The sequence below is a fragment of the Coregonus clupeaformis genome, chromosome 8 (assembly GCF_020615455.1).
Source record: "Coregonus clupeaformis isolate EN_2021a chromosome 8, ASM2061545v1, whole genome shotgun sequence".
In the NCBI taxonomy this organism is placed as follows: domain Eukaryota; kingdom Metazoa; phylum Chordata; class Actinopteri; order Salmoniformes; family Salmonidae; genus Coregonus; species Coregonus clupeaformis.
The window spans coordinates 54525008-54548731 of NC_059199.1; the positions used below are offsets into that span (position 1 = coordinate 54525008).

General features: G+C 42.4%; 2 protein-coding genes across 2 annotated transcripts; both read right to left on the bottom strand.

Moving 5' to 3' along the window:
- Positions 1-3256: 3256 nt before the first annotated feature.
- LOC123491537 (calcium-binding protein 2-like) lies at positions 3257-10108 on the bottom strand. Its single transcript, XM_045222395.1, has 8 exons — positions 10025-10108; positions 9472-9543; positions 8890-9022; positions 4882-4912; positions 4381-4524; positions 4182-4291; positions 3770-3917; positions 3257-3555 (listed from the first exon to the last, which is right to left on the bottom strand). The coding sequence occupies exons 2-8, from the start codon at positions 9540-9542 to the stop codon at positions 3527-3529; spliced, it is 666 nt and encodes a 221-aa protein (XP_045078330.1). The 5' UTR covers position 9543; positions 10025-10108; the 3' UTR covers positions 3257-3526.
- A 743-nt stretch (positions 10109-10851) lies between these two features.
- Positions 10852-12191, bottom strand: LOC123491538. Its single transcript, XM_045222396.1, has 2 exons — positions 11794-12191; positions 10852-11659 (listed from the first exon to the last, which is right to left on the bottom strand). The coding sequence occupies exons 1-2, from the start codon at positions 12016-12018 to the stop codon at positions 10877-10879; spliced, it is 1008 nt and encodes a 335-aa protein (XP_045078331.1). The 5' UTR covers positions 12019-12191; the 3' UTR covers positions 10852-10876.
- Positions 12192-23724: the final 11533 nt, after the last annotated feature.

A 23724-nucleotide genomic window follows, 5' to 3' on the forward strand; every position in this document is an offset into this window, starting at 1 on the left:
GTTTAAAAAAAAGTATATATATAAACAAACATTTGTTTTGGATACCTAAGTGTAGCTGGATGCTGGACGTTGCTGCGGACGTTGCTATGAGAAACCAGAACGCTTGTTGGGGTTGCTATGGGAGACCAATGGGAGATGGTTTAGAGACGTGACTTGGACTTGTCGTTTTGTGTTTGAGAGTGGGGTGACACAGTGACAGTGAAACATTCGCTAGCAGCATGGCATGGCGTTTTCAAAAGCTCAATAATATCACCCTTGTGCTGACTTACCTTAAAGCTTTGCCACACAGAGGAGTTGTCATAATAAGCTGTTGAATATCTAGCCCTGATATGGGATGGGTTTCCCAAAGCCTTCATAGCTAATAATATGGTACTTTGTTTCTCTGGACAACCATACTCACACCACTTGTTGAACAACAAAGTGCTTCATTTGACAAATGTCATTCCTTAACTGGAAAACATTGATATTTATATCTGTGTCTCTCTTGTGTCCGGGTTGTGGAAAGATATAGCAGTCAACATTAGCTACAAAGGCTTTTGGAAACTCACCTGTGGCTAGTAGCTTTCATTAGGCTACAGTGTCTATATAAATAATTTCTACTCCTCTGGCTATACAAGCTATGGAAATGTATATGTGGTGCATTAGCTGCATAATTGATCAACAGCGCACAAAAAGTATTTAACTCAACTTGTAAGAGACTGTGGTTGGTTTAAAGACTAAAGGCCTTTACCAATTGCCTGGTTAAACAAGATTGAATGGTGACCAACAATGGTTAGTGCTGCATTCAGTCTGGTATAACCTGGCTAACTTTACCAAGGTCTGTTCATGGGAATCTGATATAAAAGGTATATATGTGATACATTATGTGATGCATTATCGATCAACAACGCACAAAAAGTATTTAACTCAACTTGTCAGAGGCTGTTGTTAATTGAGACACAGACTTACAGTATGAAGGCCTGTTCATTTGAATCTGAAGTAATGAAGGTTTACAAAACATAGTTTAAAGGGATAGTTCGGCAAATTATTTTGTCCATAGACCGCTTTAAAGGTAAGGAAACAAATAAGTAAATATGTTAAAGTCACTGAACTATCTCTTTAAGAAGACATTCCCTCTAGTGAATTGATGATGCAAAGAAGACATTGTTGTTTCATATTTATATTTCCCGCTCATGTGACTTAGCTCAGTTTTAAAAACATTGGTTTTTATTTATTTATTTTTCCTTCGTTGATTTTGTGTCGGACAACAAGACTTTCTGCAGATACATTATTCTTAGAGACCAGGAGTTTTGCGTGACCAAGTGACCTGACCGAGAACATTTTGGGAGGCCCTAGCTACAGTATTAGGATATTACTGTACTATAGGGCCCAGAGTTTTTTTCTGGTCACGTCATCTAGGTTGGGAAAAACTCCTGGCCCTAGATACACTGCATGATATGTTGGAAATTGTGCTGAATTGCGTGCAGATAGTTTAAAAATACAATATATGCTAACCGGTAGTTGTGTTTACCTGACGATACTCTCTGTTTACCGTTGGAGTGACGGTATGGTTGGAGTTTTACTGAAAACAGAATAATTACAGTACAGCTAGCACATTTGGTTCCTCGGAAGTTGTGGGAACGTATGTTTTAGTTTTCCCGTTGGTTCTGGGAACGAAGCTAAACGTTTCCTGACCGGTAAAACTGAATGTTTTTTTAAACATTCTAAGAACGGAGGTGAACATTTTGCCTGTTGTGGGAAAGTAAATGTTTAGGTTGCAGGAAGGTTCTGAGAACGTTTTACTATGGTTCACTGAGAGTTTTCCTCTGAGGTTTTATTAACGTTCTGATAATGTAAATTATAGGTTATTTGAAGGTAATTAAATAACGTTCTGAGAACATTCTCTAAATGTTGTGAAAGTTTTGAACTAAGGTTTTTGAATAACTTCCTTAAAACGTTCACTGAATGTTTCAATAAGACTTTTAATAACACTGGTAGCTTAGTTTAACTGTTTTGAACTCTAAGCACAGATAGCATAAATGGGAAGAAAATATATATATTGTGTTGCACGGCTTCAGTGAGATTTTAACCAATGATCTTCTGTTCTCTATCCATGGAATTAGTCTACTGCGCCACTAGGATGGAGCTAGCATGCCATGTTTGTTTTTTACTAATTCAAAGCTGTTCATTTTAGTCTATTCAAACAGACCCCATTTCAAAGGAAACAAGCACTCATTAAGATCAGGTATGGCCAATTAGTGGCCGCGGCCAACAAACCTGAACACACTTAACAAGATAGAGTATAGAGATAGTTTAGTTGATGCTAAGAATGGAATGTGTTTGTTTTTAAATAATATTATTAGAACGTTCTCTGAACGTTACTTAAGTTTTATGAAATTCCCACAGAAGAACGTTGTTTCTTAACTTTCTCTGAACGTTCTGAGAACATTACTTTATATAGAACAATGAGGAAACCTATAGAAAACGTTATGCTGAAGTACTGAAATTCCCACAGAAGAACGTTGTTTCTGAACATTCTCTGAACTATTTGAGAACATTCCCAATGTCAAACCAGTTGGAGAACATTCCTAGAACATTACCAACATTTTACTTAAATGTAGCCATGTATGAACTTTTAGGAAATGTTCTGTTAAAGTAATGAAATAGCAAGAAAATAATGTTTGTGTCAAGTTCCTTAAATGTACTGAGAATGTTCCAAATCCAAGCAACTATCCTGCACCATTCCCAGAAAGTTGTGAGAAGGTTGTATGCAAAATAATCATAGGACAACCACGCTCTCACCAAGCTCTAAGAAACATATGGTTCTCAGAACGTTATGTGCTAGCTGGGAGTACTCTATTCTGGTCCCAGATATGTTTGTGCTGTCTTGCCAATTCTATTGCTTCAGTTGGTAATGGAGTTGGCAAAACAATACAAACAGATCTGGGACCAGGCTATATTTACTCTGCTTAAGGGTTATTGTTTTATTTTCATTTTGTTAACTTAACATTTATCCTTGGTTAATTACAACGTTTTAGGAATAAAGTTAATGAAAGGAGAGTTTCAAATTCGTCAAGTTATTTGCAGAAGTAAAGTTTACAGGCTTATGGTTAATTGAGTGTGCTTGATACCTGTGTAGATATTTATGTCTTTATTTTACTGAAAAAAATTATACTGAAAAATGTGTTTTTCAAAAGTCTGTGGTTGTAACTCAGTCACTCAGCAACTCAGATTGACATTCTAATTATTTATTAAAATAGAAAAATTGTATCTTATTTACATGTCATATTACATACAGCCAATCAGTGTCTACAAACTGATGAATCAATATAATCCAAATACATTTAAAATACATTTAAGAATATACTCTTGCCCATTGTACACCATATTTATTTTCTAGTATAGAGGAGAGAACAGAAAAGGAGAGAACAGGAGAGGAGAGGAAGAGAGGAGCGAAAAGGAGGAGTGAGGAGATGAGAGGAGTACATCTCATCCTTAAAGCTGATCATACACACAAATGATAGCGTCTTCTCAGGTCTTCCAGCACTTACCGAATGGACAGAATCATGACGAACTCTGGAAGGCAAGAGAGGGAAATGAGAAAGGCTACAAAATGTGTGTGTGTGACTGTGTGTGTGTGTGTGTATGTATGCATGTGTGTGATCTTACTTCTGTGTATGTGTGTGTGTCCTGACGTGTTTCTGCATGTTTGTGAGTGTTTCCTCCGTGTGTGTGACCTTACGTGTGTGTGTATGTGTGTGTATGTGTCTATGCACCGTTATCTCCTCACCATCAAAGTCGACGCTTCCGTCTCCGTTGATGTCTATCTCTTTGAGTATCTCTTCCAGCTCTCCTTTCTTCAGTTTCTCCCCCAGTAGACTATTCACCGCCTCCTTCATCTCATCCTGGCTGATCTTCCCATCACAGTCCTGGTCAAACTGAGAGGAGGAGAGGGAGAAGATATGATGGAGGGATGTTGAGGAGGAGAGAATGTGGGTGATTAAGTGAACATGTGAGTTAATATTGGCTGAGGGCTGAATCCCAACTTGAGGAAGAGTAGGTCATGTAAATCATGCAATAATGAAGAGGCTGGGAGATATTAATGAGAGTTTGAGTAGGGCCATAATATCTGTGTTTGTAGGCCTGTGTTTTATGAACATTCACTCAATCTCAGTCTCTTTGGCTCTGTGTCAGTCTCTTACCTGTGAGAAGGCGGACCTGAGCTCTTTCAGCCCCAGCATATCAGCTGTCTCTCCCATTATCCTGGGACCCATCAGCTCACAGAAGTCATCAAAGTCCATCAGACCGCCCACTGAAGGGAGACAGCCAATCAACAGTCAGGACACAGGTAGGGACTGGACAATAAGCACATTAGATGAAAATAACTTAAACTTAACATACTCCTCATCTTGATCTGTTGCACTATCTCCAGCAGCTCCATCTCAGTGGGCATGTAGCCCATGGTCCTCATGCACTCAGCTACGTCCTTGTAGTTCAGGTAGCCGTCACAGTCGTAGTCAAACTCCTTGAAGGCAAAGTCCAGCTCTGTGCCAAAGGTTAAAGGTTACAGGTCAGAAGTTGATGATGACACCATAGAAATAGAATTACCAGAAAGGACATTCCCATTCAAGTCAACGTTCCGTGATGGGTGGACCGGCTGCCATATTGAGTGTGCCCATGAATGTACCGTCAAATTGCCGTGGTCTGAGGGGCTTTTTGCCCGATCTAGTCATACTATTTCTATGGATGATTCAAAGCTACCCCCCTTCACAAATATAGCGCCTGTTAGAATCTTAACTTGAGTAACACGGGTTCAGTGTAATAAGTTGTGCAACTAGTCAATCAACTGTAAGTAAAAGCATTCTATTGTATATGCAATATCACTGTGATAAGAAGACTCACCATCCAACTCTGCTTGGGCCAACTCCCTCTCCTAAAGGAAGACAACAAGCAAAGGAGAGATACACTATATAAACAAAGGTATGTGGACACCCCTTCAAATTTGTGGATTCGGATATTTCAGCCACACCTGTTGCTGACAGGTGTATAAAATCGAGCACACAGCCATGCAATCTCCATAGACAAACACTGGCAGTAGAATGGCTGAAGAGCTCAGTGACTTTCAATGTGGCAGCGTCATAGGATACCACCTTTCCAACAAATCAGTTCGTCAACTTTCTGCCCTGCTAGAGCTGCCCCGGTCAACTGTAAGTGCTGTTATTGTGAAGTGGAAAGATCTAGGAGCAACAACGGCTCAGCCGCAAAGTGGTAGGCCACACAAGCTCACAGCACGGGACTGCCGAGTGCTGAAGCGCGTAGTGAGTAAACATAATCTATCCTCGGTTGCAACACTCACTACCGAGTTCCAAACTGCTTCTGGAAGCAACGTCAGCACAAGTTTGTCTGGAGCTTCATGAAATGGGTTTCCATGGCCGAGCAGCGGCACACAAGCCTAAGATCACCATGAGCAATGCCAAGCGTCGGCTGGAGTGGTGTAAAGCTCGCCGCTATTGGACTCTGGAGCAGTGGAAACGCGTTCTCTGGAGTGATGAATCACGCTTCACCATCTGGCAGTCCGACGGACGAATCTGGGTTTGGCGGATGCCAGGAGAACGCTACCTGCCCGAATGCATAGTGCCAACTAAATCAAATCAAATCAAATCAAAATTTTATTGGCCAAGTGCGCTGAATACAACAGGTGTAGACATTACAGTGAAATGCTTACTTACAGCCCTTAACCAACAATGCATTTATTTTTTTATAAAAAAGTAAAATAAAACAACAACAACAAAAAAGTGTTGAGAAAAAAAAGAGCAGAAGTCAAATAAAATAACAGTAGGGAGGCTATATATACAGGGGGGTACCGGTGCAGAGTCAATGTGCAGGGGCACCGGCTAGTTGAGGTAGTTGAGGTAATATGTACATGTGGGTAGAGTTAAAGTGACTATGCATAAATAATTAACAGAGTAGCAGCAGCGTAAAAATATGGGGTGGGGGTGGGGGGGCAGTGCAAATAGTCTGGGTAGCCATGATTAGCTGTTCAGGTGTCTTATGGCTTGGGGGTAGAAGCTGTTGAGAAGTATTTTTGACCTAGACTTGGCACTCCGGTACCGCTTGCCGTGCGGTAGCAGAGAGAACAGTCTATGACTAGGGTGGCTGGAGTCTTTGACAATTTTGAGGGCCTTCCTCTGACACCGCCTGGTATAGAGGTCCTGGATGGCAGGAAGCTTGGCCCCAGTGATATACTGGGCCGTACGCACTACCCTCTGTAGTGCCTTGCGGTCGGAGGCCGAGCAGTTGCCATACCAAGCGGTGATGCAACCAGTCAGGATGCTCTCGATGGTGCAGCTGTATAATTTTTTGAGGATCTGAGGACCCATGCCAAATCTTTTCAGTCTCCTGAGGGGGAATAGGCTTTGTCGTGCCCTCTTTACGACTGTCTTGGTGTGTTTGGACCATGATAGTTAATTAGTGATGTGAACACCAAGGAACTTGAAGCTCTCAACCCGTTCCACTACAGCCCCGTCGATGAGAATGGGGGCATGCTCAGTCCTCTTTTTTTCCTGTAGTCCACAATCATCTCCTTTGTCAATGTCACGTTGAGGGAGAGGTTGTTATCCTGGCACCACACGGCCAGGTCTCTGATCTCCTCCCTATAGGCTGTCTCATCGTTGTCAGTGATCAGGCCTGTGTCGTCTGCAAACTTAATGATGGTGTTGGAGTCGTGCCTGGCCATGCAGTCATGGGTGAACAGGGAGTACAGGAGGGGGACTGAACACGCACCCCTGAGGGGCCCCCGTGTTGAGGATCAGTGTGGCAGATGTGTTGTTACCTACCCTTACCACCTGGGGGCGGCCCGTCAGGAAGTCCAGGATCCAGTTGCAGAGTGAGGTGTATAAAGTTTAGTGGAGGAGGAATAATGGTCTGGGGCTGTTTTTCATGGTTCAGGCTAGGCCCCTTATTTCCAGTGAAGGGAAATCTTAACGCTACAGCATACAATTACATTCTAGATGATTCTGTGCTTCCAACTTTGTGGGAACAGTTTGGGGAAGGCCCTTTCCTGTTTCAGCATGACAACGCCCCCGTGCACAAAGTGAGGTCCATACAGAAAAGGTTTGTCGAGATCGGATTGGAAGAACTTGACTGGCCTGCACAGAGCCCTGACCTCAACCCCATCGAACACCTTTGCGAGCCAGGCCTAATCGCCAAACATCAGTGCCCGACCTCACTAATGCTCTTGTGGCTGAATGGAAGCAAGTCCCTGCAGCAATGTTCCAGCATCTAGTGGAAAGCCTTCCCAGAAGAGTGGAGGCTGTTATAGCAGCAAAGGGGGGACCAACTCCATATTAATGCCCTTGATTTTGGAATTATATGTTCGACGAGCAGGTGTCCACATACTTTCGGCCATGTCGTGTTTTGTATTTTACCCCCTTTTTCTCCCAATTTAAATTATGATCTTGTCTCATCGCTGCAACTCCCCAATGGGCTCGGAAGAGGCGATGGTCGTATCATACGTCCTCCGAAACATGACCCGCCAAACGTCACTCCAAGCCAGCTGCACCAATGTGTCGGAGGAAACACTGTTCAACTGACGACCGAAGTCTGCAGATTCCGCCACAAAGAGTCGCTAGAGCGCGATGAGCCAAGTAAAGCCACCCCGGCCAAACCCTCCTTTACCCGGACGACGCTGGGCCAATTGTGCGCCGCCCTATGGGACTCCTGGTCACGGCCGGTTGTGACACAGCCTGGGATCGAATCCCGGGTCTGTAGTGAAGCCTCAAGCACTGCGATGCAGTGCCTTAGACCACTGCGCCACTCGGGAGGCCCCATGTAGTGTGTGTTTTAGTGAGGGAGCTGCCATAGAGAAACAACACTGTCTGCCATACTGAAGCCTTTTGAGTAATATTATAGTGCATGTATGGCGTTTAGAACTAGACATACTATACTCTGGATAGGGTTCACCTTAAAGAGTCAAATACAGATACTTTTGGATGGAAGTTTAGCACAGGCGATTTGGTGAGAAGTTTTAGGGTCAGGTAGTTCTGGTGTGTTAGGAAGTTAGTGAGGGATTGGGGACAGGTACAGTTGGGGATGTTTCCTGATCAAGGTGGATTAAATCATAATGGTTTCTATCATGTTTGTTTGGGACACCATTCAACCTGATTCACACACGTGTTTGTAGCGTGTTGTGTTTACCCGCATAGCCTACACACACTGCATGCTCAATATGATCTAGTTTATGTTCTAGTCTGAATTATTCTATCCTAAATCGATGTCCCCAAGCTAAGTTTTACAGTGTCAAGAAACAAAGTGAGAAAAGCAGAAATTGTTCATTAAACATCGAACATCAATTGACACACAATACCACACCCGTCACTGGGTCTAAACGTTTACAAATATCAAACAAAAAAAAGTTCCTAAAAGAATCGTACAACTTTCCCTTTGTGTTCGATGCTCTTTCGGCAGCTTCTACCCATTAATCCTAATGAATGGTGATGCTGAGCCACACTAAGGATCTAATAATACTGCTGTGTCAATAGGATTAGCTGGAGAGGATAACTACTCTCTGTGTGTGTAGCTTAGAGGGTCATTACCTACACACACACTCCCACACACATGCATGCAGGCAGGCAGACACACACACGCAGGCACACACAGGTAGGCAAGCAGATAGGCAGGCACGCATGCGCAGGCACCCACTCATACACACAGCATGCAAAGATCAGGAGCTTAGCTAACGTTGTAGCTTCTATGACTTTTCATTCCTTCGCATGATTATCAATGTCCCCTTGACAAAAAAAAAACACCTGACTGTTGTTAGCCCAGCATGTCGCTACTAAGAGTTATAGGTCAGGGGTCAGATGTTAAAGTAGCTTTAATGTGTGTGTGTGTGTGTGTGCGTGCGCGTAACGCTCCAAACACGCTGCTGAGCAGGGTGGTGTGTATCTTCTCCATGTCTTTCCTCTTCTGCTCTTTCTTAGACACCTTCTTGGGAGCTGACTCCGAACCCGAGGACGAAGTCTTCCGGGATTTACCACCTTTGCTACAGGCCAGGAGCCAAGAGGCAACAGGTGTTCACAATATTACAGACAATGACATGAGCTATCTTGACACCTTGACTTGACTTACAGTATTGTAATAACCATGGAGCGAATCCGTGCAAATAGAATCATCACTCAATGGCTTCGTACACATTCAAGTTTTACAACGGATGTAAAGCACATTTGGCACAATAGTTGTGATACAACAGAGAGTTTTTCTGTACAAATATATTCATATAAGTATTGTGGAGACACCGCTTAATGGTTTTGTAGATATTTTTGGGCATCACAAACACATCAGGTGTATCACAACCATTGAGTCAACAATATCACTTGTACAACCTGAGTGTGTACGGTGCCAGTGTCTCTCAATAACTCTATTGTGCCCATCATGGCCAATCTCTTTCTCTACGGCAAGTTCTCCAGTCTCAGATGTAGACGTTGATCTTACCTGTCTGTAGAGGCTGCAGACGTTGCAGAGGTTACAGAAGTTGCAGACGTGGTGGACGGGGTCTTAGACATCCTGAATAAAATGAATACACAGATGAATGTGTATGTGTTGATAGCTACATTTTCAGAAACGGATATTGGCAGGTGTCACGGTCACAGAAATTATGATTTCTTTGCAAAGCATACCCAACACACTGTGAAAATAGGTAGCCTAGTGGTTAAAGCATTGGGTCAGTAACTGAAAGGTCGCTGGTTTGAATACCTGAGCCGACAAAGTGAAAAATCTGGCGTGCCCTTGAGCAAAGCACTTAACCCTAATTTGCTCCAGGGGTGCTGTACTAGTATGGCTGACCCTGTAAAACAACACATTTCACAGCACCTATCCGGTGTATGTTACAATATATATTTTCTTTTTTTACTGTAACCTACTTTAGGGACATACACACATACACAGTCAAGGTATAGGTAATCAACCAACCTGCAAGGAAAAGTAACTTCCACTCTCTATTTGATGCAAATATTACAGACAGAAAATGTATCTACGTTGTCCTTACCTTTAGCTGGTTGGCAAAAAAATTGCTTCACTCTTCCTCCTGCAGTAATGTGAATGACAGGACTGGGTCCACTTGCTCTCCTCTCCTTCATTCCTCCCTTCCCCTCCCTCCCTCCCTCCCTCCCGCTGTCTATCCCTCCATCCATCAAATAGTATTACCAGGTGATTTCCTGGCTAAATGTGTCTAGGTCAGAAAGCAAAACAACACGTGACACAGTGTGATTGACTGTGGCTCTGTCACACACGCTCGCATTCACACACTCAGTCAGTCACACCGTGTGTGTCTGTGTGTGACAGGAATTATAAACAAAGTGTATTGTCAAGGGTATTATTGAATTAGGTAGCTACTTGATATCTTGAACTTTATTTTTTAAAGTGTATTTGTAGTTCGACGTTAGTGATAGTTAATAATGTTTTCAAGGCTATTATTTGAGGTACAGTATTGGGCACCAAATTAGATGTGCAAAAAGTATTTTGAACGTATGGTAAATTCTGTTTCATATCTGATTATGACAAATGGAAATACAACTCATTTATTTGGTCAAACAAAACAAAACACAAAAAATGTATGATGTTTAATAAAAAAATTAAAAAAACATCAAATGCAGAGCAAATTCATTTATGAAGATTTATTAAAATAGGATTCACATAAATAGGCTGTGTGGTAACACTTTATTTTACAGTCATATTTCATATAGTGTTTACCTACACTCTTAGAAAAAAGGGTTCAAAAGGGTTCTTCGGTTGTCCCCATAGGAGAACCCTTTTTGGTTCCTGGAACCTAAAGGGTTCTACCTGGAACCAAAAAGGGTTCTTCAAAGGGTTCTCCTATGGGGACAACCGAAAAACCCTTTTACACAAGGGCTTTCCTCTGTAGCATCTTGCACTTTGACTTTGTCTTGCAAGTCGTTCGCATGCGTGCCGTGCAGTTGGGTCCAGGGTATCCCTGTGGGGTGGCTTCCAGCTCTCTGTGTCTCTTGCTGGGGCTTGCCTGATGGCTCTCCTCCCCCCAAGACAGAGTGCTGTGGCTGGGCTGGGGACAGTAGGGCTGAGGGAGGTAGCTCTGGAGGTTGTCCATGGGTCTCATCAAGCAGGGGCCAGCCTGGTGGCTCTTGTCTCGCCGAGACAGAGTGCTAAAGCTGGGCTGTGGGCTGGGGCTCCTGGGGGCCCCTCTGGAGCTCACGTCGTTGTCTCTCCTTCTCTTTCTGGAGGGTATGGCTGAAGAGGAGCAGGTGGAGGAGGAGGAAGGCAGGTCTGGAGACAGTACATGCTCATGGCGTCTGGATGATGAAGATACCACAGTGGCTGAGACTGAGGATGATGAAGTGGAAGGCAGATATGGATAAAGGTGCTCTGCATGGCGTCTTGGAGGTCTCTTTGTGACTGAAACAGAGGATGAGCAGGAGGAGCCAGTGGTGCGCAGAACTGGTTTCACCACCATAGGAGGAGGAGGAGGAGAGGGACAACGCCTGATCATCTGGCTGTAGAGGAGGCTACAGGACTGCCTAGCTTCCCAGCTGTCTAGAAGGTGGGCCTGGAGGTAGGCCAGGCTGGGGAAGGGCAGCTGACACAGGGCACACTGGTAGCCCTCAGAGCCCTGGTAGCCCCGGTGGTAGCCTGGACCATTATTGGAGGCCTACAATAAAATTCAACTTTATTGTCCATATGTTACAGTGAACAACAGAAATGTGTCTTCTGCTCAATTCTACCCCTTCCTCTACACACACACACACACACACACACACACACACAGACAGACAACACACAGACCTGGCTGGAGACATAGCGGACGAAGTCTGCCTGGAGGTGGTCAGTGCATCTGCCTCGCCGCGATCCCAGTTTCACCTCAAGGTCATTGATAACGGCGTAGAGACGACGGGCCCTATCAGCCTCCTGGTCCTGCTGGTTATTGTGGATCTGGATGGGGGAAGATGGCGATGGCTCCTCAGATACATACACCAATGGAGGAGGAGGAGACGGACACAGCCTGATCATGTCACTGTAGAGGCGGTTACAGCCTGTGCTGTGGGTCCAGCTGACCAAGAGGTGGGCCTGGAGGGAAGCAAGGCTGGGGAGGGGCAACCGACACAGGCCACATTGGTAGCCCTGGAAGCCCTGGTCGTCTGGTCCCTCAGTCAGGTCCTGGTGGACGGAGACACGGTAGAGGAAGCCAGCCTGGAGGTGGTCGGGGGACTCTGGAGGTGCCTCCCAGGTTTGCCTCAGGGTCGTCGGGTATGGAATAGCTCCATTTGGCCCTGCCAGTCCGCTGGTCATGATCCTGAATACTAAATACCTCATCAAAATACACTGGAGGGAAGACAGGCAGAAGTAAAGGGTATGTCCAAAGCAGCCGCCTATTCCCTACATAGTGCACTACTTTTGACTAGAGAAACTGCACCCTATTCCCTACATAGTGCACTACTTGTGGCAAGAGAAATGGCACCCTATTCCCTACATAGTACACTACTTTTGAACAGACCCCTGGTCAAAAGTTGTGCACTGCATAGGGAATAGGGTGCCATTTGGGTCATCAAGCCAGTACTTGGAAATGTATGCTGACTGATTTGTAAATTACAGAGAAAAAGCCACATTCAAACAAATCAACCTTATTTATAATAAACCTTTTATGGAAATAAATTCACAATATTTTAATAATTGAAAAGTTTATAGTCTTACAATTTCGTAGATCCATTTCTTGGTGAAGGATGGTGGATTGAAAAAGTTTGGATGTCATTGAAACTCACACACCTCTGCTCATTGAAAGTAATGTTTGAGTTATGAAATTATTTGCATATCTTTGGTGAAAAGTGCATTCCAATGTAATGTTTGGTTCTGTTTCCCAGGGAAATGATGTGAAAATTCGGATACATCATAGAACTAAATGATGATGGAACCCTGATGTCATAATTGATATCTATCATGTGTTCTATATTTTTACAGTAGGTCATTATTTCCTGGTAAACAGCAGAACTAAACATACGACTTTTTCAGAAAGGAAACATGCTTATTACAAACGTATTTTTTTCATTTTTTTATTTTTTATGTACTGTTAACCATTTTATATTGTGTTGCATTGATTACATCTTTTTTTATTGTGTTATGGGCTATTATTGTGCGCTTTTATGTTTGCTTTTTGTCCGCATTTCATAGGTCACAAAATTATTTGTAGTGCGAAAAGTGCTTGAAACCACATTTAATACTACAGATACTAATAGCAATATTGGGTCATTATTTTCATTCAGTTGGACACCCTCTCGCGCTCTAGTGTAAGCCTACTGCAGACTATACTTAAGTGTTCACTCCAGGCTGATATAGAAGAGGAAAGGGAAACGCTGACTCTTCCTAAGATTTGACAGAGTTTAGTTTTGGCAAAGGAGACATTAGTGCATGCAGGAGACACTGTGGAAATGTTTAAATGATGCAATGGCTAGGCCTATAGGCTATATAGGAATTTGAATTATAAAATGTATCAATAGGTCTATGCAAGTGTTAAACATTCTTAGATTTGGATAAAGCGTTATACATTTTGATTGACACATTTTCTCGTGTGTGTGTGTGTGCGTGTGCATCTGACTACTTTACTGCAGTATCAGTTTCTCAATGTGAAATAGCTGAGATACCAAGGAATTATGAATGGCACTATACAGTCAGAGAGGTGGAAATGTTTTATATAAAACACCCAACACTCAAACTTCTGGAAAAATGAATCTGAGGATTGAGAAAACAGTTAAATCTTTCCCACAGTATGGCCTATATGTATAACTGGGAACTCCTTTTTCTGTTGACAGAACAGTCAGCGCGGTGGATTTTGGAAAATAAATACACTTTATTTGTTCAGCGATTATTAACCTGTTCGGTGCAATCAGTTGCACTTTATCCGCACCTGTGACACAATGAACTAGAGTGTCTCATGAGCCAAACGTCACAGGGAAGGACATGACAATTCTGATGGAGTTGGGAAGTCTGTAAGCAAAACAGCGATTTTCTCTAAAGATATGATTTTAGAATACGGTAAGTAACAAGTTGACAACACCATATTGCTATTATTCTATGACAATGCATCTCCAAGTGTGTTTTTTCCCAAACGTTTCATGAACTCTTCGACCGCGATAGCAAAAGTTTATGAGCCCCTGCCCCCTACCCCATGTGTTCTCCGTGGATAGTGCGCGTGAGGCGCAACTAGGGCGCGGTGGCGCGTGATCCACTGTCGAGTTTTCGGTAGAGCTACTACATGGAGAAGTGGGAAATTATTTGATTGAAGATGTCAAATGCCGAACAGGAGGTAGAACCGGTCCCAGTGGCGGTGGGTAACGGAGTTGACACTAACAGTCGTCGTTACCAGAGAGAGCTCTCAGCAGATGACCACAACCATCATCACCATGATCCGGTAAAAATTGGGACTATCACCCGAAGTAGAAGAATGGGTGAGTCAGTGATACAAGTAAAAAAAGTACACTCAGATGTACAACCCTCTGCAGTAGTAGTGATATTGTTGTTAATTAGGTATATTTGGGGATATATTACAGGACAAGGCCTATATATTTTCTCTCAAATACACACCCCTAGGTAATGATAATCTTTAGGAATATTTTGACCAAGGTAAAATTTGTTTTATATTGGATATTCGGTGGATATTCGGTTTTCTCTCTTAAATAGCTATTGAACCAAGCATGCCATAACTATGAAGATGGCATATTCTGAATCAGGGTTAGATGGAGAATAAACCATACTTGAAAATACATACAAAAAATGTCTGATTTCAATCTTCAATAGCTCTTACATAAAGCGTGCCATGACTATGATAATGATATATTCTGAATCAGGGGAGGTAGACAGAAATTCTCAACTTTTTTTGTTTCTTGAAATATATATACATATTAGCTTTCAATCTTCAATACATCTTAGACAAATTGTGCCATTACTTTTTTATTATGAGATTGTTTTAATCTTCAAAATGTTCATACACAAACCGTGCCATGACTATGAAAATGATATATTCTGAGTCAGGGGAGGATGGACACAAATCCACTGCTTTTTTTGTTTTTAAATTTATAAAGATAAAATTCTTCCGGCTTTCAATCTTCAATAGTTCTTACATGAAGTGTACCATGACTGCGAAATATATATATTCTGAATCAGGGGAGGATGGACAAATTAACCAGTGGAATTTTCCCCATCCTCCCCCGATTCTGAATATATAATGTTCATAGTCATGGCACGCTTTGTCTAATATCTATTGAAGATTGAAAGCAACAACAAAAAAAAATCTCAATTTTACCAAACAAAAAAAGTTGTGAATTTCTGTCCATCCTCCCCTGATTCAGAATATACCATATTCATAGTCATGGCATGCTTGGTCCAATAACTATTGATGAGAGAAAAACGAATATCCACCAAATATCCAATATAAAACTAATTTGACCTTGCTAATATTTTGTTGATTGAGTGTCTAGTACTATGAATAGTCATAATAGCTCAGTTTGATTGAATTTATTTGACAACTTGATGATTGTTAAAGGTCTATGGTGGTCTGTTTTGTACCCCTGCCCCTACCTCTCTATTCTTCTTGTTTAGATGGGGACACTATGAAATCAGAGCTTGGCAGATGCCTCCTGTTCTCTCTCTCTCGCTCTCTCTCTTTCTCTCTCGCTCTGTGTGTGTGTGTGTGTGTGTGTGTATGTGTGTGTGCAAAAGCAATAGCACACACAGGAACATGGGTAGAGGACTAGGGATTACAGCACTTGTCATAATAAACCACATGTCACCCTCTGACTCAACAAAATGACCAATGAAGTACTACAAAGTTCTAGAAAGATTGATTTGTTACCTATTTTTCACAATCTTGCATTCTAATTAAGCAATAAGGCACGAGGGGGTGTGGTGTATGGCGTTTAAGGGCTGTTCTTATGCACGACAACGCAGAGTGCCTGGATACAGCCCTTAGCCGTGATATATTGGCCATATACCATAAACCCCCGAGGTGCCTTATTGCTATTATAAACTGGTTACCAATGTAATTAGAGCAGTAAAAATTCATGTTTTGTCATACCCGTGATATAAGGTCTAATATACCATGGCTGTCAGCCAATCAGTATTCAGGGCTCGAACCACCCAGTTTATAATTTTTAATATCTATCAAAATAGTAGAAATTCTGTCTTCAATTGTTGGTAATATGTTGTTACCACTTTACTTAAAGCATCCCGTTACAATGAGTTATAACTTGTTATAAGCATGTATGAGCCATTAAAATGTCTTATGACAAGGCTTATAATATGTTGTGTCTCTCTATTCATAACCAATGCACCTGTATATTACAGAGAGGTCAATCTCCAGAGAAGCCGGCAGCGTAAAGGGAACCATGTCAACGTCTGAAGACAGCTTCCCAACAGGTAACTTATAACTGATCTAGGATCAGGTCCCACCTGTCCATGTAATCTGATTAATTACGATCTAAAAAGCAAAACTGATCCTAGATCAGCACTTCTACTCTGAGACGCTTTATGGATATCAAATCAAACTTTATTTGTCACATTCGCCGAATACAAACAGGAGTAGACCTTACCGTGAAATGCCTACATACAAGCCCTTAACCAACAATGCAGTTCAAGAAAGAGTTTTTAAAAAATATTTACCAAATAAACTAAAGTAAAAAATTATAAAAAGTAACACAATAAAATAACAATAACGAGGCTATACACAGGAGGTACCGGTACCGAGTCAATGTGCGGGAGTACAGGTTAGTCTAGGTAATTTGTACATGTAGGTAGGGGTAAAGTGACTATACATAGATAATAGACAGCGGGTAGCAGCAGTGTAAAAACAAATGGAGGTGGGGGGGGTCAATTTAAATAGTCCGGATGGCCATTTGATTAATTGTTCAGCAGTCTAATGGCTTGGGGGTAGAAGCTGTTAAGGAGCCTTTTGGTCCTAGACTTGGCGCTCTGGTACCGCTTGCTGTGCGGTAGCAGAGAGAACACTCTATGACGTGGGTGACTGTAGTCTTTGACAATTTTTTGGGCTTTCCTCTGACACCGCCTAGTATATACAGTGCCTTGCAAAAGTATTCATCCCCCTTGGCGTTTTTCCCCCCAAACATTTTTTAGGTTTAATATTGCAGATAGATTGTAACTTCCATCAATGTAATTGTCTGCATCACTTCCAATCCCCCATATGTTTTTTTTCTCTCGCATATATATATATATATATATATATATATATATATACAGTTGAAGTCGGAAGTTTACATACACCTTAGCCAAATACATTTAAACTCAGTTTTTCACAATTCCTGACATTTAATCCTAGTAAAAATTCCCTGTCTTAGGTCAGTTAGGATCACCACTTTATTTTAAGAATGTGAAATGTCAGAATAATAGTAGAGAGAATTATTTCTTTCAGCTTTTATTTCTTTCATCACATTCCCAGTGGGTCAGAAGTTTACATACACTCAATTACTATTTGGTAGCATTGCCTTTAAATTGTTTAACTTGGGTCAAACGTTTCAGGTAGCCTTCCACAAGCTTCCCACAATAAGTTGGGTGGATTTTGGCCCATTCCTCCTGACAGAGCTGGTGTAACTGAGTTAGGTTTGTAGGCCTCCTTACTCGCACACACTTTTTCAGTTCTGCCCACATATGTTCTATAGGATTGAGGTCAGGGCTTTGTGATGGCCACTCCAATACCTTGACTTTGTTGTCCTTAAGCCATTTTGCCACAACTTTGGAAGTATGCTTGGGGTCATTGTCCATTTGGAAGACCCATTTGCGACCAAGCTTTAACTTCCTGACTGATGTCTTGAGATGTTGCTTCAATATATCCACATAATTTTCCTTCCTCATGATGCCATCTATTTTGTGAAGTGCACCAGTCCCTCCTGCAGCAAAGCACCCCAACAGCATGATGCTGCCACCCCCATGCTTCACGGTTGGGAGGGTGTTCTTCGGCTTGCAAGCCACACCCTTCTTCCTCCAAACATAACGATGGTCATTATGGCCAAACAGTTCTATTTTTGTTTCATCAGACCAGAGGACATTTCTCCAAAAAGTAAGATCTTTGTCCCCATGTGCAGTTGCAAACCGTAGTCTGTCTTTTTTATGGAGGTTTTGGAGCAGTGGCTTCTTCCTTGCTGAGCAGCCTTTCAGGTTATGTCGATATAGGACTCGTTTTACTGTGGATATAGATACTTTTGTACCTGTTTCCTCCAGCATCTTCACAAGGTCCTTTGCTGTTGTTCTGGGATTGATTTGCACTTTTCGCACCAAAGTACGTTAATCTCTAGGAGACAGAACGCGTCTCCTTCCTGAGCGGTATGACGGCTGCGTGGTCCCATGGTGTTTATACTTGCGTACTATTGTTTGTACAGATGAACATGGTACCTTCAGGTGTTTGGAAATTGCTCCCAATGATGACCCAGACTTGTGGAGGTCTACAATTATTTTTCTGAGGTCTTGGCTGATTTCTTTTGATTTTCCCATGTCAAGAAAAGAGGCACTGAGTTTGAAGGTAGGCCTTGAAATACATCCACAGGTACACCTCCAATTGACTCAAATTATGTCAATTAGCCTATCAGAAGCTTCTAAAGCCATGACATCATTTTCTGGAATTTTCCAAGCTGTTTAAAGGCACAGTCAACTTAGTGTATGTAAACTTCTGACCCACTGGAATTGTGATACAGTGAATTATAAGTGACATAATCTGTCTGTAAACAATTGTTGGAAAAATTACTTGTGTCATGCAACACGGACTTTCAACTCCCTCCAAATATTTTCTATGGGGTTGAGATCTGGAGACTGGCTAGGCCACTCCAGGACCTTGAAATGCTTGTTACGAAGGCACTCCTTCGTTGCCCGGGCGGTGTGTTTGGGATCATTGTAATGCTGAAAGACCCAGCCACGTTTCATCTTCAATGCCCTTGCTGATGGAAGGAGGTTTTCACTCAAAATCTCACGATACATGGCCCCATTCATTCTTTCCTTTACACGGATCAGTCGTCCTGGTCCCTTTGCAGAAAAACAGCCCCAAAGCATGATGTTTCCACCCCCATGCTTCACAGTAGGTATGGTGTTCTTTGGATGCAACTCAGCATTCTTTGTCCTCCAAACACGACGAGTTGAGTTTTTACCAAAAAGTTATATTTTGGTTTCATCTGACCATATGACATTCTCCCAATCCTCTTCTGGATCATCCAAATGCACTCTAGCGAACTTCAGACGGGCCTGGACATGTACTGGCTTAAGCAGGGGGACACGTCTGGCACTGCAGGATTTGAGTCCCTGGCGGCGTAGTGTGTTACTGATGGTAGGCTTTGTTACTTTGGTTCCAGCTCTCTGCAGGTCATTCACTAGGTCCCCCCGTGTGGTTCTGGGATTTTTGCTCACCGTTCTTGTGATCATTTTGACTCCACAGGGTGAGATCTTGCGTGGAGCCCCAGATCGAGGGAGATTATCAGTGGTCTTGTATGTCTTCCATTTCCTAATAATTTCTCCCACAGTTGATTTCTTCAAACCAAGCTGCTTACCTATTGCAGATTCAGTCTTCCCAGCCTGGTGCAGGTCTACAATTTTGTTTCTGGTGTCCTTTGACAGCTCTTTGGTCTTGGCCATAGTGGAGTTTGGAGTGTGACTGTTTGAGGCTGTGGACAGGTGTCTTTTATACTGATAACAAGTTCAAACAGGTGCCATTAATACAGGTAACGAGTGGAGGACAGAGGAGCCTCTTAAAGAAGAAGTTACAGGTCTGTGAGAGCCAGAAATCTTGCTTGTTTGTAGGTGACCAAATACTTATTTTCCACCATAATTTGCAAATAAATTCATAAAAAATCCTACAATGTGATTTTCTGGATTTTCTTTTCTCAATTTGTCTGTCATAGTTGACGTGTACCTATGATGAAAATTACAGGCCTCTCTCATCTTCTTAAGTGGGAGAACTTGCACAATTGGTGGCTGACTAAATACTTTTTTCTCCCACTGTACATACATACACATACATATACACATACATACATATAAATACATATACATACATATACAGTGGGGAGAACAAGTATTTGATACACTGCCGATTTTGCAGGTTTTCCTACTTACAAAGCATGCAGAGGTCTGTAATTTTTATCATAGGTACACTTCAACTGTGAGAGACGGAATCTAAAACAAAAATCCAGAAAATCACATTGTATGATTTTTAAGTAATTAATTTGCATTTTATTGCATGACATAAGTATTTGATACATCAGAAAAGCAGAACTTAATATTTGGTACAGAAACCTTTGTTTGCAATTACAGAGATCATACGTTTCCTGTAGGTCTTGACCAGGTTTGCACACACTGCAGCAGGGATTTTGGCCCACTCCTCCATACAGACCTTCTCCAGATCCTTCAGGTTTCGGGGCTGTCGCTGGGCAATACGGACTTTCAGCTCCCTCCAAAGATTTTCTATTGGGTTCAGGTCTGGAGACTGGCTAGGCCACTCAAGGACCTTGAGATGCTTCTTACGGAGCCACTCCTTAGTTGACCTGGCTGTGTGTTTCGGGTCGTTGTCATGCTGGAAGACCCAGCCACGACCCATCTTCAATGCTCTTACTGAGGGAAGGAGGTTGTTGGCCAAGATCTCGCGATACATGGCCCCATCCATCCTCCCCTCAATATGGCGCAGTCGTCCTGTCCACTTTGCAGAAAAGCATCCCCAAAGAATAATGTTTCCACCTCCATGCTTCACGGTTGGGATGGTGTTCTAGGGGTTGTACTCATCCTTCTTCTTCCTCCAAACACGGCGAGTGGAGTTTAGACCAAAAAGCTCAATTTTTGTCTCATCAGACCACATGACCTTCTCCCATTCCTCTTCTGGATCATCCAGATGGTCATTGGCAAACTTCAGACGGGCCTGGACATGCGCTGGCTTGAGCAGGGGGTCCTTGCATGCGCTGCATGATTTTAATCCATGACGGCGTGGTGTGTTACTAATGGTTTTCTTTGAGACTGTGGTCCCAGCTCTCTTCAGGTCATTGACCAGGTCCTGCCGTGTAGTTCTGGGCTGATCCCTCACCTTCCTCATGATCATTGATGCCCCACGAGGTGAGATCTTGCATGGAGCCCCAGACCGAGGGTGATTGACCGTCATCTTGAACTTCTTCCATTTTCTAATAATTGCGCCAACAGTTGTTGCCTTCTCACCAAGCTGCTTGCCTATTGTCCTGTAGCCCATTCCAGCCTTGTGCAGGTCTACAATTGTATCCCTGATGTCCTTACACAGCTCTCTGGTCTTGGCCATTGTGGAGAGGTTGGAGTCTGTTTGATTGAGTGTGTGGACAGGTGTCTTTTATACAGGTAACGAGTTCAAACAGGTGCAGTTAATACAGGTAATGAGTGGAGAACAGGAGGGCTTCTTAAAGAAAAATGAACAGGTCTGTGAGAGCCGGAATTCTTACTGGTTGGTAGGTGATCAAATACTTATGTCATGCAATAAAATGCTAATTAATTACTTAAAAATCATACAATGTGATTTTCTGGATTTTTGTTTTAGATTCTGTCTCTCACAGTTGAAGTGTACCTATGACCTCTACATGCTTTGTAAGTAGGAAAACCTGCAAAATTGGCAGTGTATCAAATACTTGTTCTCCCCACTGTATATACATATCCTTTAAAAATATATATTTCCCTTTATTACTTTCCAACCCCACCACCCCTTCCCTAATTGGAGTAAACTAGTGAACAACAATGCTTAGGTCTCTACTTCCAGCTTATACATACTATATACATTTGATGGACACAGTCAATTTTACAATAATTCTTTACAACTTCCTCTACCCTCAACCTCTCCGATCATTTTCATGATGTCCATCCGGTTTGCTTCTACAGTGGGGCAAAAAAGTATTTAGTCAGCCACCAATTGTGCAAGTTCTCCCACTTAAAAAGATGAGAGAGGCCTGTAATTTTCATCATAGGTACACGTCAACTATGACAGACAAATTGAGAAAAGAAAATCCAGAAAATCACATTGTAGGATTTTTTATGAATTTATTTGCAAATTATGGTGGAAAATAAGTATTTGGTCAATAACAAAAGTTTTGTCAATACTTTGTTATATACCCTTTGTTGGCAATGACACAGGTCAAACGTTTTCTGTAAGTCTTCACAAGGTTTTCACACACTGTTGCTGGTATTTTGGCCCATTCCTCCATGCAGATCTCCTCTAGAGCAGTGATGTTTTGGGGCTGTCGCTGGGCAACACGGACTTTCAACTCCCTCCAAAGATTTTCTATGGGGTTGAGATCTGGAGACTGGCTAGGCCACTCCAGGACCTTGAAATGCTTCTTACGAAGCCACTCCTTCGTTGCCCGGGCGGTGTGTTTGGGATCATTGTCATGCTGAAAGACCCAGCCACGTTTCATCTTCAATGCCCTTGCTGATGGAAGGAGGTTTTCACTCAAAATCTCACGATACATGGCCCCATTCATTCTTTCCTTTACACGGATCAGTCGTCCTGGTCCCTTTGCAGAAAAACAGCCCCAAAGCATGATGTTTCCACCCCCATGCTTCACAGTAGGTATGGTGTTCTTTGGATGCAACTCAGCATTCTTTGTCCTCCAAACACAACGAGTTGAGTTTTTACCAAAAAGTTATATTTTGGTTTCATCTGACCATATGACATTCTCCCAATCCTCTTCTGGATCATCCAAATGCACTCTAGCAAACTTCAGACGGGCCTGGACATGTACTGGCTTAAGCAGGGGGACACGTCTTGCACTGCAGGATTTGAGTCCCTGGCGGCGTGGTGTGTTACTGATGGTAGGCTTTGTTACTTTGGTCCCAGCTCTCTGCAGGTCATTCACTAGGTCCCCCCGTGTGGTTCTGGGATTTTTGCTCACCGTTCTTGTGATCAATTTGACCCCACGGGGTGAGATCTTGCGTGGAGCCCCAGATCGAGGGAGATTATCAGTGGTCTTGTATGTCTTCCATTTCCTAATAATTGCTCCCACAGTTGATTTCTTCAAACCAAGCTGCTTACCTATTGCAGATTCAGTCTTCCCAGCCTGGTGCAGGTCTACAATTTTGTTTCTGGTGTCCTTTGACAGCTCTTTGGTCTTGGCCATAGTGGAGTTTGGAGTGTGACTGTTTGAGGTTGTGGACAGGTGTCTTTTATACTGATAACAAGTTCAAACAAGTGCCATTAATACAGGTAACGAGTGGAGGACAGAGGAGCCTCTTAAAGAAGAAGTTACAGGTCTGTGAGAGCCAGAAATCTTGCTTGTTTGTAGGTGACCAAATACTTATTTTCCACCATAATTTGCAAATAAATTCATTAAAAATCCTACAATGTGATTTTCTGGATTTTTTTTTCTCAATTTGTCTGTCATAGTTGACGTGTACCTATGATGAAAATTACAGGCCTCTCTCATCTTTTTAAGTGGGAGAACTTGCACAATTGGTTTCTGACTAAATACTTTTTTTCCCCACTGTATATGCCATATATTTCTAACTCTGCTCTTTCACAAAATCTCTCAACCTATAACCTGTATACTTATTATGGACACAGTATGCTTTACATTAGTTCTCTTGTTGTTATTAGTTGTTTTTAGTTGTTATTAGTCCCATCCTTCAACTCCATTCAACACCTCCCATCTATCTCTTAACACCATCCATATTGGATTTCTATTTGCCATATATTTTTCAACTGTACTGTGATGTTTTACAAAACGTCTGAAC

Excerpts from the sequence above, each read along its gene's own strand:
- LOC123491537 (XM_045222395.1), bottom strand. The coding sequence starts at position 9,542 with ATGTCTAAGACCCCGTCCACCACGTCTGCAACTTCTGTAACCTCTGCA. Across the intron at positions 3,918-4,181 it reads TCAGGTCCGCCTTCTCACAG|TTTGACCAGGACTGTGATGG; the intron begins GTAAGAGACTGA and ends TCCTCCTCTCAG. Across the intron at positions 3,556-3,769 it reads CGGAAGCGTCGACTTTGATG|AGTTCGTCATGATTCTGTCC; the intron begins GTGAGGAGATAA and ends CTTGCCTTCCAG.
- LOC123491538 (XM_045222396.1), bottom strand. The coding sequence starts at position 12,018 with ATGATCAGGCTGTGTCCGTCTCCTCCTCCTCCATTGGTGTATGTATCT. Across the intron at positions 11,660-11,793 it reads TCCGCTATGTCTCCAGCCAG|GCCTCCAATAATGGTCCAGG; the intron begins GTCTGTGTGTTG and ends ATTTTATTGTAG.